Source organism: Abrus precatorius, unplaced genomic scaffold (assembly GCF_003935025.1).
Source record: "Abrus precatorius isolate BTA unplaced genomic scaffold, Abrus_2018 Scaffold3, whole genome shotgun sequence".
Taxonomy (NCBI): Eukaryota; Viridiplantae; Streptophyta; class Magnoliopsida; order Fabales; family Fabaceae; genus Abrus; species Abrus precatorius.
Genome location: NW_020874373.1, coordinates 8,381,123 through 8,394,476, shown reverse-complemented (window position 1 = coordinate 8,394,476; position 13,354 = coordinate 8,381,123). Strand labels below are relative to the sequence as shown.

At 31.3% G+C, this 13,354-nt stretch overlaps 2 protein-coding genes and 1 non-coding gene across 4 annotated transcripts; 2 read left to right on the top strand and 1 right to left on the bottom strand.

Moving 5' to 3' along the window:
- The first annotated feature begins 1,372 nt into the window (after positions 1 to 1,372).
- Positions 1,373 to 4,582, top strand: LOC113860931 (auxin-induced protein AUX28-like). The gene is made up of 5 exons (XM_027493496.1): positions 1,373 to 1,781; positions 3,031 to 3,257; positions 3,464 to 3,599; positions 4,006 to 4,067; positions 4,213 to 4,582. Exons 1-5 carry the CDS (start codon positions 1,513 to 1,515, stop codon positions 4,251 to 4,253), a joined length of 735 nt encoding a protein of 244 aa, XP_027349297.1. The 5' UTR covers positions 1,373 to 1,512; the 3' UTR covers positions 4,254 to 4,582.
- Positions 4,583 to 7,745: 3,163 nt separating this feature from the next.
- LOC113863091 (putative uridine kinase C227.14) lies at positions 7,746 to 13,183 on the bottom strand. Of its 2 annotated transcripts, XM_027496509.1 has the most exons (12): positions 13,079 to 13,183; positions 12,844 to 12,977; positions 12,564 to 12,607; positions 11,987 to 12,064; positions 11,179 to 11,371; positions 10,726 to 10,756; positions 10,588 to 10,646; positions 10,294 to 10,367; positions 9,529 to 9,615; positions 8,378 to 8,439; positions 8,243 to 8,271; positions 7,746 to 8,106 (listed from the first exon to the last, which is right to left on the bottom strand). In XM_027496509.1, exons 1-12 carry the CDS (start codon positions 13,140 to 13,142, stop codon positions 8,020 to 8,022), a joined length of 942 nt encoding a protein of 313 aa, XP_027352310.1. In that variant the 5' UTR covers positions 13,143 to 13,183; the 3' UTR covers positions 7,746 to 8,019. The 2 variants fall into 2 exon arrangements, with proteins under 2 accessions (XP_027352310.1, XP_027352311.1); XM_027496510.1 differs by lacking the exon at positions 10,294 to 10,367 and having other exon boundaries at positions 7,993 to 8,106; positions 10,583 to 10,646.
- Positions 13,184 to 13,243: 60 nt separating this feature from the next.
- Positions 13,244 to 13,315, top strand: TRNAD-GUC. Its single transcript has one exon. It is a non-coding gene; the product is annotated as a tRNA-Asp (tRNA).
- Positions 13,316 to 13,354: the final 39 nt, after the last annotated feature.

The window sequence follows — 13,354 nt, the reverse complement described above, 5'->3', positions numbered from 1 at the left end:
CCAACAAAAACTTTTAGTTTGTCTGTAAATGTACTGGGTGCTTTAATTTATTTATAATAACTCAGATTAAATAATTAACTTATTTATGAAGTGTGCATTGATCCATTCCCGGTTCTAAACTTCTGGCATATCAACTATTATGTATAAATAACAAAGTTTATCCACTGTTTGTGTAAAATTGTTTTACCATGCTCATAAATTTAAAAGCATATATATAAAAGAACAGTATTTGCAACATGGTTTAAAATAATTTGTAGGCTACACGCCTATCCCTGGCAAACCTTTCATTTAAATTTTTTCTGTACCACAGAACAAGAATCTCAAGTCCATGGATAATATCCTAATAGGCGACATGCCTACTTCACAAAGATAATGCACTAAGTTTGACAATTACCCAGCCATAGGCTTATAGATTGACAGACAATGAATTAGTGTAAAGTAGTCATACATACATGTATTGAAAACTATAACAAAAATCTTGTCATCGGAGGTCAAGATCGTCACTTTCAGTAATATATGCTGATTTAATAAGTATGATATGCGTTAATTATATGGCTACATAAAAGCAACTGATGTTGAATATTAGGGAGTTTAATTTGATGTTATCTATTCCAGATTAATGGTCAAATATATTAGATGTCATCTTTTTCAACCATGCATCCACGTTAGAGTCCACTTGGGAAACGAAACTCCTTGAGTTTAGAACCTTTTTGATCGATCCTATGGGGATCATCGATATAAGACCAATTATACCCATTGCTAAATCCAAAGATGAAAAGTGCTGTTCAACTGCAATGATGATCCTTGGTTAATGAAGGGTAGCACAATTCCATGAACACGATAGAATTTATACATTTACCAGTACATTAAAAGTTACATAAAGCACCTTTCTTTTTCAATTTTCATTTGGAACGTAACATCTACAATTACTCCTCTATCGAATTCTAAAATCATTTTGTGTGTACAGGCAATGAAGTGTAATATAACTAAAATGTTACAGTATGTGATATATAGGTACTAAACTCACATGAGTTGAGAGTAGAAACATGAATAGTTGAAGAATAATTTAGAAGGATAAGGCCGCGAAAATAGTGGCTTACCCTTGTGTGTGAAATGACGAAACCCTAGGAGTAATAAAGAAAGTGGTGTAAGCAACCAACATGGGGTGTCCACTTTCACTTCTTCCACTCAACAATCATAGGAAGATAACATCACCTTGTCGTCACCAAGCCCAGCAAGCTCAGAAAAGTCCAGCTCACAAATTCCTCCACGTGTCACAAACCTATTCCTAGTAAAATTTTCAATTAAAAAGACAGAGTGCACCATGCGTCCTTTTATTAATGCCCACCACACCCAAACGTTTCCCCTCCTTAAGCGTCCCCTTGTCCTTCCCTTGCCCCTATACTATAGTACATTAGTACCCCCTCACTATTATTGCAAACAAATCACTGAATGCTTAGAGAGAGAAAGAGTGATAAAGTGATATATAGACTCATAAGAGAGTGAAAATTCATGGAGGTTGGCCTGAAGAAGGAAAAGATGGGGTTTGAGGAAACTGAGCTAAGGCTTGGGTTGCCTGGAAACGGAGCCACAGGGAGTGAAGAAGTCGTAAGGAAGAGAGGATTTTCTGATACTGAAGCTGAAACAACCACAGTGGATTTGATGCTTAATCTCTCTTCTAATATGGAAGCAACCACTGTGGCAGATCCGAGTGATAAGCACAAGACTTTGCCTAAGGAGAAGACCCTTCTGCCTGCAGATCCAGCTAAGCCTCCGGCCAAGTAAGTGATTGATTATAACTAGCTAAGTTTTCTTAAACAGTTCCATGATTTAATTTTATATTTATAATATAAGTTTTCTTATAAAAAAAAAACTAAGAAAGAGGGGAGTTAATTAATTTCTTAATTTTCCAGTTGTAACTTTTATGTATTACGTATCTCTCTCTCTCTCATATATATATATATATATATATATATAGAGAGAGAGAGAGAGAGCATGTAAACATGGCTTTTAGTGTTTATATACTAATTCATGATAAAGTCTAGGGCTAATAAGCATGTGGTTTTTTACACATGATGCTTGCTTGAGAACGAGAAAGAGAAAGAAACGGAGGTTGAACATTAGATCGTGGAAGATGGAATAAAGAAATGAAAGAGAAATATAGACTTGTGAAGGGGAGAAAAGGAAAGAGGTAGAGAGATTATAAAAAAGAAAAGAAAAAAGTATACTTTTGTATAAGAGAAATACTTTCATGTTTTATATAATATATATGCGATAGAAAATTTAGACTTCTTCAACTCTCGTACAACATAAATATATATAGAATCACGTACTGTTTCATACTAAAACTGTGTTCTACATGCCTACCCAGTTAGATAGGAAAGATCAATAATTTACAATTATTTCAAGAAAGTTTTGATGATATGTAGTACACCAGCGAAAAGTTACACCTTTCTTGTCCTAACCAGATAAAACATAGTTTCTTCTTCTGCAGATTCATTTAGGTAGTCGTGTAAAATATTGACTGAGATAATAAAAGTGAAACAGCTCCACAAACAAATTTAAATTTATCGATGCTTCTCTATTTAAAGGATATATGAAAAGAGGATTGGATTAGTATAAAATAGGAACATGATTTTTTGTGCTTGATTACATAGGTCTCAGTTATCATCATCTATATTTCTCTAATTTTCTCGGATACATAATTAATTCTCCAAAGAAATCTAAAATGTTTTTCCACATAATAATTTTATATATGTATTTTATCTTCGTCGCATGCCATATGCAAGTCATGCGTGTTGATCAAAATGTGATGAGACTAATATACGGTTTTCTTCATCAAAATTATAAAAAAAAAATTAAAATTTAAAATGATAATTTTTAATTAAAAATGTTATTAAATTTCTGAATCATTAATATAACAAGTATTATTTTAATATATTCTTATTTATAAATTGTTAGTTCTAAAAATCAAAGTTAAGAAAATTGATTGATATAATCTATATTCATCAAATGAAATGAATTGTGTAGGGCGCAGGTGGTGGGTTGGCCACCAGTCCGGTCCTTCCGGAGGAACATGTTAGCAGTGCAAAAGAGCGTTGGAGAGGAGAGTGAGAAAAACATAAGCCCTAATGCAAGCTTTGTCAAAGTTAGCATGGATGGAGCACCTTACCTCCGCAAAGTGGACTTGAAGATGTATAAGAGTTACCCAGAGCTCTCTGATTCTTTAGGCAAAATGTTCAGCTCCTTCACCATAGGTAATTAAACACAGTCTTTATTCAAGAGTCAATACCAATTTAAATAATTTTTCATTTAAAAAAAAACACCAATTGAAATAATAATATCCATACTCCAAAAAATCGAACTTGTGTTCAATATGTTAGAAAGGGAAATTAAAGCTTGCATGCATGTAAATGAGGTGGTATTGATTACTAATTAATGCTGTGTTGTTGATATATGCAAGGCAATTGTGAATCCCAAGGAATGAAGGATTTCATGAATGAGAGCAAGCTGATGGATCTTTTGAACAGCTCTGATTATGTCCCAACCTATGAAGACAAGGATGGTGACTGGATGCTTGTCGGTGATGTCCCATGGGAGTAAGTCTTTCACCCATAATCAATTTACCCGCGATAATCGGACCTTGTAACGGGGAAAAACTTCCAAAAGATCTGTGTCTAACAAATTTTACGTAAAAGGTTATATGATTTCTAAATTTTTTTTTAAAATGTTTTCATTTAATTTTTTAGCATTACCCACGTGCATCTGAAGAAATAATGATTCCTTAAATCATGTTATCCCAAATTATTTTATCATTATTAATGTTGTTGTTATTATTATTATTGATCGATGCACCAAAAGAGTTTTAAAATATAACGTGTATTTTGGTGACAAGTCAATTCGTTATAAAAGCTTGCACTTTAATAAACCGTATGAATGTTAACTGCAAGTTAGATATCATGATCACGGGCTTAGTATAACATGGATTTTCTTATTGGGAACCAGGATGTTTGTTAATTCATGCAAGCGTTTACGTATCATGAAAGGAAAGGAGGCTATTGGTCTGGGTCAGTATCAAGTCTTTAAATTTCTATTTGCAAGAAACTGATTATTCATTATATCATTAATAAACCTTCTATTCCATCGTGAAGGTAATAAATAGGTATATGAATTTCACATTCTGAAAAAATTGTTTTGAATTTATTATTTCAGCACCAAGAACGATGGAGAAATGCAAGAACAGGAGCTACTAGTGGTTGACCCGTTCCATCCTTTATAGTTGTGGTGCTCAGTTGGCTTGCTAACTGAAGTAAGGATAAGCTGCAGCAGACACAGATGGACATAGCAGGGTTTTAAATTATAGTTAATTTGTGTATCATTATGGTTTGTTATATAATATTTCAAACAAAACAATGAGATGCATGTCTACTAATTATGAACAGAAACATAATGACTCTGAATTATGTTGTTAGACTTGGCTTTCTTATATCTTTGCTTGTTTAGTGTGTTTGCTTGCTTTAATAATAATTTTAATAATGTGATTGCCTGTTGTAGCCAGATTATATATTATCATGCTCTATATTTAAAATTGACTTCTATAGTTTTTCCTTATCATCATGCGATTCCTTGGTATTAATCATTTCTCATATAATTAATAACGAAACTATTTATTACATTTACGTTAGTTTTTGTTTTTGATCATCAAGAGTCTAATAGATAGTACTGGAAATGTTCCTGAACATGGTGGATGGGAAACAAGGGCATGTGCGTGTTCATGGAGCATTTATGCATGCCCATAGAAATAGGTTCTTTAATTTATTATTATATTCCATCCAAGATATTGCTGTCTAATTTTTCATATATATTATATATAGGGGCGTGCTGGTCAAACTTAATTTTATAGGCTGACTAGGTGGAAAAAATTATTAGTGCAAAAGCATCAATACGCTTACGTAAATGGCCCCTCATTTATAATTTTTAGTGGCATTTTCGCAAAAGTCTACGGTTCCATTCATAAAATTTAGTGTTTTAAAAAATTATTAAACAATAATTTATTTAAAACTTACTTTTAATATACGTACCTCTCTTCTCTCACTCACATTGTTTTCATTGATAATTCATTTGTAAATGTTTGTAAGAAAATGTTGATATCAATGGTTAGAAATAAGGAAAAGTATATTGATAAATTTTTATTAAAAAGAGGTATTTATCTTAAAATAATAATAATAAATATTAAATATAAGATAATTTTTTATAATGTAATTTTTTAATAAAAAATAAATTATTAATAAAGACTTTGAAGGTCTATACTAATTAATAAGTAATACAATATCTTAGTGTTTGTGCGTTGATAATATAGATTAATATTTTGTACAAATAAAATATTTGTTAGAATAATAGATCGTATTGTTAATATAAATTTTAAGGTATCAATACTTTAATTTAATTTTTAGTAAAATCTATTAATAAATCACTAGCAAGTGATAAATTTTTTTAAGTCAAAATTTAACAGAAACTTCGAAGTCAAGAAAAGAATTTACATAAATCTTTTTAAATTTAAATTTGCAGGAAAATAACAAAATTATACTCATTATTCTTAAACATGTAGTTTTGTTTATGACTTAAACACTTAATTATTTATAGCCTTGAACGTCAAGTTCAAATTGATTTAGCATTTGGCATCGGTCCACTTAATTAGAAGGCACATCGTTTTCTCGAGAGACATGACTCACTTCTAATGTGTCATCTCACGTTATATCTTATAACGAGTCGATGTCACCGAATAAATGCCTCTTTAATATGATAAGGACAGATATATTCTTTTAAAAATTATTACTTAGCGGAAAGAACTCTATACAACTATAAATACGAATTATAATTATATTCTTGAGAGTTTAGTTGTATATTGCACTATCAGAAACATAAAAAAAAAATGTGTTTTTTTATTCAGTTTAATCATGATTCAACTCGAGTTACGCATTTAGATATAATGGTGAATTTATCATTAAATTTTTTTACATCCATAAGAATTTAAACTTAAAACTTTGCTTCCTTTTGTTACTCGAACTAAAATTCATTGGTAGAAAATGTGTATTTGGGTGCTCAAAAGTAGTGTATTTAAATATATTTTGCTAGAAGAGCCCAACTCATTGCCAATTATTTGCCAAGCTGGGTGACCTATTGGCCCATTGGCCCATTTCTTTTTCTTTGCTGCAAATCACTTCACAGCGGTATTTGAGAGAGTTGTGATTTTAAATGGAGTTTTACTCTTCGCCTTTCTAGTTTCTACAATCGGCCGGACAGTCTCTAATTGCTTGGTTCCTTATCACTTCTGCTCAATAATAATTCACCTTCATAAATCAATAAGTAAACGTTTTCTTCTCCCTTTTTACCTTGCTCCATTTCGTATATGAAAACTCTTTTTACTTCATTTATAAAAAAGAAGAAAAAACGAATGATTTTTTGTTCAGGTAAACATCTTCAAAAGCATTATACAACCTTTTATGTGATTGGAAAGTTTTTGTAAATTTTTAGAGAATAATTAAAAATTTAAGTGCATAAAATAAAATTTATATATGACCTTTTATTGTGATAAACTTTTATGTATTTAGAATAAAATTTACATATTTTATATCACTAGATTATTGCATGTAGTATACTAAAAATTACTCAAGCATTCCATCTTTTTTTACTTAGTTTTTTCAAAATTACAATTTTATTATTATTTTTACAATCTTTTTAATATATGTATATATATATATATATATATATATATCTTATGTAAATAAAAATTTTACATGAAAATTATTAATATTTAAATTACAGACATTAATATTTATATTTCAGGTGAACTTTATATATGAAAATATTTTAAGTTAGATAAATAAATATATACAGTATTATAAAATTTATTAATATTAATATCAAATTTTCATAAGAAAATATTTTTATTATAAGGGATAAAAACTTATATATAATCACACTAATATCCATATAATGAGAATACATATTTAAATTATGGACAAATAAAATTTGATATAACAACATATTGGTATCTAAATCACATTGATAAATATTTGTACTGTTCTAAAATTATTTTTTTGTATATAGAATATAAATTTAATGATATATTTCATTATTTTATAATATTTTTACGTGATCATTTTTTTTCTTGAGTAACAATTTTTATTTAAACAATTGTTTCATTTAAACTGATTATATTTTTTTAACTTTTCAATAATTCTCTAAAAATATTTTATATATGCGTATCATAAGTATGAATTAGCCTTACTAATTGTGTATTACTCGTCTTCTTTGTTAGATTAATGTGAAAAGTCGAGTCTTGAATACAAATCACATGTTATAGACATGTAACTAAAAATTGCCTCCTTTAATTTACGCCATTTGGTTTATGCAATGTTTTAGTCAGTTTTAGAAATTTGTGAAACCATGTCTTTTAAGGTCAATATAAAAAGAGTATTGAACAAAGTAAGTATAGATTAGGAAAATAAAAACAAAAACATATTAATCTTAAACTATATAGAATATAAACAAAAATTTCATTAATAATCATTTTAATATTTAAATAAACTACATAGAGACAATTATTCCATCTCTTTCGTATGTCTCATTCTACTCGTTTAGTCTACTTTTAGAATAAAAACAACAGTTAACATAAATATTTTTATTTATTAATTTTATTGAATTTAGTTATCCTTTAAATTATTATAATAACAATATTTACTAGAAAATTACATAATACATGTTCATAAAATGACAGTCTGAGTTTCATTGCAAGTACATTGAATCAAATAATAACCTAAAAATAAAAAATAAAAAAAAGGACATTCATGTTTGAATTTCTGTAAATATTAATTAGTATATCAGCATCTGTAGTATACAACAGAGCAGTTTATTGGTCTAGTGAAAAATCATAATAACAATTCTTTCATAACAGACATCCTTCTGAAGTTATAATATTCTCTTGGGTTTGACTTAGCTCAAAGCCGAACAGATTCCTCAGAAATCAACTGACTTGATTAGTATATCAGCATTTTTCTTGGACTTTATTATAAGTTCTGCATTGAGCCTGTCGTTGTTCTCTATCTGCATCATCAAATTTAGTGTTACACTTGTGTAACTCATTACCAACAAAATAGATCAAATATCTGTGTCAAAACTCGATTGGGCAGATAATCAGAAAAACAAATAAACATAAAAAATTAAAGAGGTGGAGGTTTACCCGCTGTTTAGCGATGTCAGGCGGTTTACCTATAGATGGAGAGGGAAACAAATATCACATGTAAATTCAAAATAACCTTCCTACTTGGAGGAAGCTGAATATAATATATTAAAGAAAAGTGCATGGTATAAATACCAGTTGAAATATGCCTCTTTAAAACACGTTGCATTGCTTTGTCAATGTCAATATCAATAAACCTTTAGAAAACAGGAATAAACAAATTAGACAAACTGGTAACCCTGATAATCCTCTCAATTAATTGACAAAAGCAGAAATTTCCCTCAGATTAGGTTGAATCTTTCTTAATAGATATAAAGCCATTTCTACAAATGTTAAAATTGCGAAAGCAGGTGTCATTCCACAGCAGTGATGGTAACCCAGTATCACAGATTATGTAGGTCTGAAACAAATGCAAATTATGCATTGTTTTTAGCACCTCTTACTAGCAGGAAAGATGAATGCAACAATGTCGGAGACTAGAATACACTACCGAGATTTTAGTGAGCATTTTTAACAAAAGCTGCACTAAAAAGGTTACGTCAATGCAAAACAATTATACTAAGCTAGGTCTGAAACAAATGCAAGTTATGCATTGTTTTAAGCACCTCTTACTAGCAGGAAAGATGAATGCAACAATGTCGGAGACTATAATACACTACCGAGATTTTAGTGAGCATTTTTAACAAAAGCTACACTAAAAAGGTTACGTCAATGCAAAACAATTATACTAAGCTAAGGCAAAATACAAATTATTCCAAACAAAGCTGCACATTTTGTTTTCAGTAGGGACCTAATGTCATGTACTTGTATTGGGTAAATCATGCATACTGCAGAATGAGAGAAAAAGCACAAAAAGCATATAATAATATCATGGTGATATTTTCTTCCACCTGAATACACTATCATGGTTAAAATTTATTCACAATTTAACTAGAAAAAGACTAAGCTAAATATTTAATTTATAGAAAAAACTGAGATAGGAAACTCAAAATGAAAAAATGCCGTTATTTCTATCCCATGGCACCTCTATCTACTAAGGTTTCAAAAGCCAAATACCTAATTAATAACAATGACGACATATTCCAGGCATGAAGCAAGCAAAAGCAGTAATCAGCTGAATATGTGGTCTCATAAATATAAGATCGTCTTTCAGAAAGAAGAATTTTCAAGCAGAGTCAGTCTCAGCTGAATTTTAAAAACAGAGTAAACATACAACTACAAAAATTTTCAAGGCCAACAGGAAAATATAAGTAGAAACATTTGCCCTGGTAAAAATCAATACTTGCCATTTCTCATCAAACAAAGATGATATCTCCTTCCATCCCCCATCTTCCAAGAGCAAATAGTTACCTTCTACAATAACAACTTTGTGCCTACACAAAGAAGAAAACAAAGGAATCTGTTGATGCAGTATATATATCAACATAACCAAAATAAGCTAACAATGTAGCAAGTGGCAACATCTTGGAAAATCAATTATACAAAACTCATTGGAGATAAGCAAAGAAACAACAATACAAGTGTTACAGAAAATTTCAAGATATATGACATCACTAGCATTAATTTGACAAAATTTCTCAATAATATAATGAACAATAAAGCAAATGACTGCCAGGGGCTTAATCTCAGAGTTGTTATACATGTAATAATATATGAATCTACCATAAAATTGAATTATATTCAGTTCATTTAATTTTATGGAAGAGAAGGTTCTTGAAGATGTAGATTTTCAATGTGAACACCTAGATTTTCTGCTTACCTCTTGATACAGCTTATTATTATTACTAGAGGATGGCCTCATGAAGTTTTTAAGATAATGAATTTCATAACAAATTCAACTATTGACACAATTATAATGGTGTTGAATCAGAATATAATTGGCTAAACTTTATTTTCTGACCTCATTAATGATGGCAATTTCGCTTTTTCTGTTTTTTATGAGTGTCACTTAAGCAATCATCGATTACTTTTGTCCAATACATATTCAGTTTGGTGACAGAAATCAATAACATGCAGATTAATGGACCACATCTCAATGTTAAGATACTCACTGAAGGTTCACAAAGATATCATCTTCCACTGGGTCCCCAACACCATGGTCAAATGATGGTGCATACACAGATCCCTGAAGAATTTTTTTCACCAAAATGTAATGGAAGCAGATAAGAACTCTATCATACCAACACACAGTTGCTTACAGTGCTTTCTGTGCAACCCAGCTTTCCCACAGAAGTGGGCCGTAAAGATAACAACAGACAAATAAACAAATTCTAAAGTTTCCAAGTCATGCATAATAATAATGATAAAATAAACAAAGAGTAGCATTAAATCTTAATAAACCTTACATTAATCCTTAGATTCTTGAGACATGTAAGCAGTCGCAAGGGATTGAATGTCCATGGAGCTGATATACCAATTAAATATTAGTGTTCTTACTATGAATACAATGCCCAAAATTGATAAGTAACAAAGAGGTACCTTACCTCCCCTTCTAGCATGTGCTTCCTCGGGATCCTGTTCTCAAAAACATCACTCAGAATGTCAGAATTATGATTCTTCATGCTATCAACAATAAATAAGAATTTCAGTTCATGAGTATTTATACACTAATCCATATAATTAACTCTAGAATTTTATTTGTTTATTTGGAAGGGGCCAAGGGGGTATAATTTATGATATAATCTACCAATAATCTGAATGTAGCATTGATTCAATGTCAAGAGAAAGAAACATCATGACATGTTCATTTCCCATTCATTTGAATACTTTGTCACCTGAAAATGACAGCATATGCCCAATTTTGCACTTGCATTTGATTTGATTGCTTGTTCTAACTTATCAACTCTAGATCATAACTAAGAATAATGAAATGAAATGAATTAGGAATAAAATTTCATGTGAATAAAAAAAATGGTGAGCAACAGAAGGACACTAACCTCCATTGCATCAAGTTCAGAACGATACAGATGAAAACCATCCATGGGAACCACAACAGCAACATCTGGCGGTTGAATCTGAGAGTCAAAGGAGGAAGCTTTCTCTGGCCAAAGCTTGTTTATACGTTTGGCTACTTCATGCGCTAGAGTGCTTTTTCCAGCACCTGGAGGACCAGCCAAGCCAACTAAAAGCCTGTGCAGTATCATAGAAATCGTGATTGACATGAATATAAATGGAATAGTACACAAAAGGATGGCATGATTATTTAATGTTCAACAATATCTTCAACTTCACCGACCTCCCACAAAAAAGAGGAGGGAGATCTAACTACTTTAGTTGTCTAAGTTCTTGATATAATAAAAGTCATATAAGAGACATGCACTTAATTGAAAAAGATAACTTCAGACGTTTTTCTAATAGTTTATCAAGTGCAAGAATGGCAAGTAGAAGATCAGCAAAATAGCAGTTTCGAAGAACCTAACCAAAGCTTTCACAACAACAGAATTTCATAATTCGCTATATTTTAAAGCAAAATAAGAAAAAAATTGATCATGATAATTAGTTATGGGTTAAGTTTAATTCATAATATACTATAAGCATAACAATCCCAAATAGCTGTTCAGAATCACAGTGGATGCCTACAATAAACAACCATCTTTATTGGCGGAGTGAAAAACATTTAATGGCACTATACATGCATGGCGATGGACACACATCATTCTGTAAAGACAAATTTCATTCTGTATTATTGCAGTATACTCAGAACCAACTTTATTTGTTTCTGTAATTCCATGAACAAGAACTTACTTATGATTAGGACTTGATGAAACTGACACTGGAGGCAGAAGACGTGAAACCAATGCATCATATAACTCATCGACACTCCTGCAAAGTGCAAAGCAATGGAAGTAAATTAGCCAAAACCATTAGAAGTCAAGCTAATTCAACTCAAAAAAAACGTTCAGGCAATTCAAGTCATGGCTTTTTCTACCACAAAAAACTTAGTAGACAAATTACAATGTTATCTTCTTCGTACACAGTCTTTTCAGGTTCACCAAATTTTTTTCCAGAGGAATCAATCGTTCCGTAGTTTCAATAATAGCAGCTAACCATACTTTTTAATTGCTACGGTTCTTTGTAGACCAAAAACGACACAGATCAGTGTCTGCCATTCAATTATATTTTTCTAGACTAGCACATAAGAAAAGTCGGATTCTATATTCTGACACTGTTTCCATTAAAACGATTGGCAGGACTTAACCGTGAACATAACAACAGGTTTGCTGCATCATATTTCACAAACGAACTGGACATTTATGTCATATATTCAGGTTAAATTTGAGAACGGATGAAAGAAAAAGTACACGTGAAGAAGAATATATACCTTCCCTCTACAACGTGAACTTGTTCTTTTTCAGCAGATAAAACCTGGAGAGTGAAAAACGGCACCAAAACAGAATTAGCAAGGAATGACGCGCAATCACTGATGAAAACTTGTTTGCGTTTGAAATCTCAAACTCGCAAATGAAAAACTGAATGAAACTTGTCGTAATGACATGAACTTGATTTGATAAACCAAATTTCATTTACAAATGGTTTTTGCTTTGTATTTGAGGTGTTTCCAGATTGAAGCGTTTCAAAAATGAAAAATCTGAACTCAGGACCTTGAAGAGAAGATTATTGGTGCTGCGATAGCCAGTTCGAGTCAGTGATAGCTGCACGAACTTGTTAGGGCGCGCAATGGAGAGTAAACAGGGATTCCGATCGCCAGCCTCCACTCTTCTCAGCAACAAAGGTTCTGTGGGAAGGGAATTAGGAAGCAGAATCGAAGAGGGAATAATTTACAAAAGGAAATTCCATTGAAAAATCAGAACCGTAAAAGAATTACAAAGAACAGACCTGCCGAAGGACGTGCCTGGTTCCAACATCCTCTTGCCGTCGCTGAAGACAATGTTGCTTCCATTTAATCCACCGTCTACAATGCCAACACTGCCCGCACGATTTTCAGAAACACCCAACTACGGTATAATGATTAATTGCCTTGTTTTAGTATATCGTTATCAAGTCGTTGTAGTATAGTGGTGAGTATTCCCGCCTGTCACGCGGGTGACCCGGGTTCGATCCCCGGCAACGGCGATTTTTCTTATTTTTATTTTTCAGGATTACTATGTAATA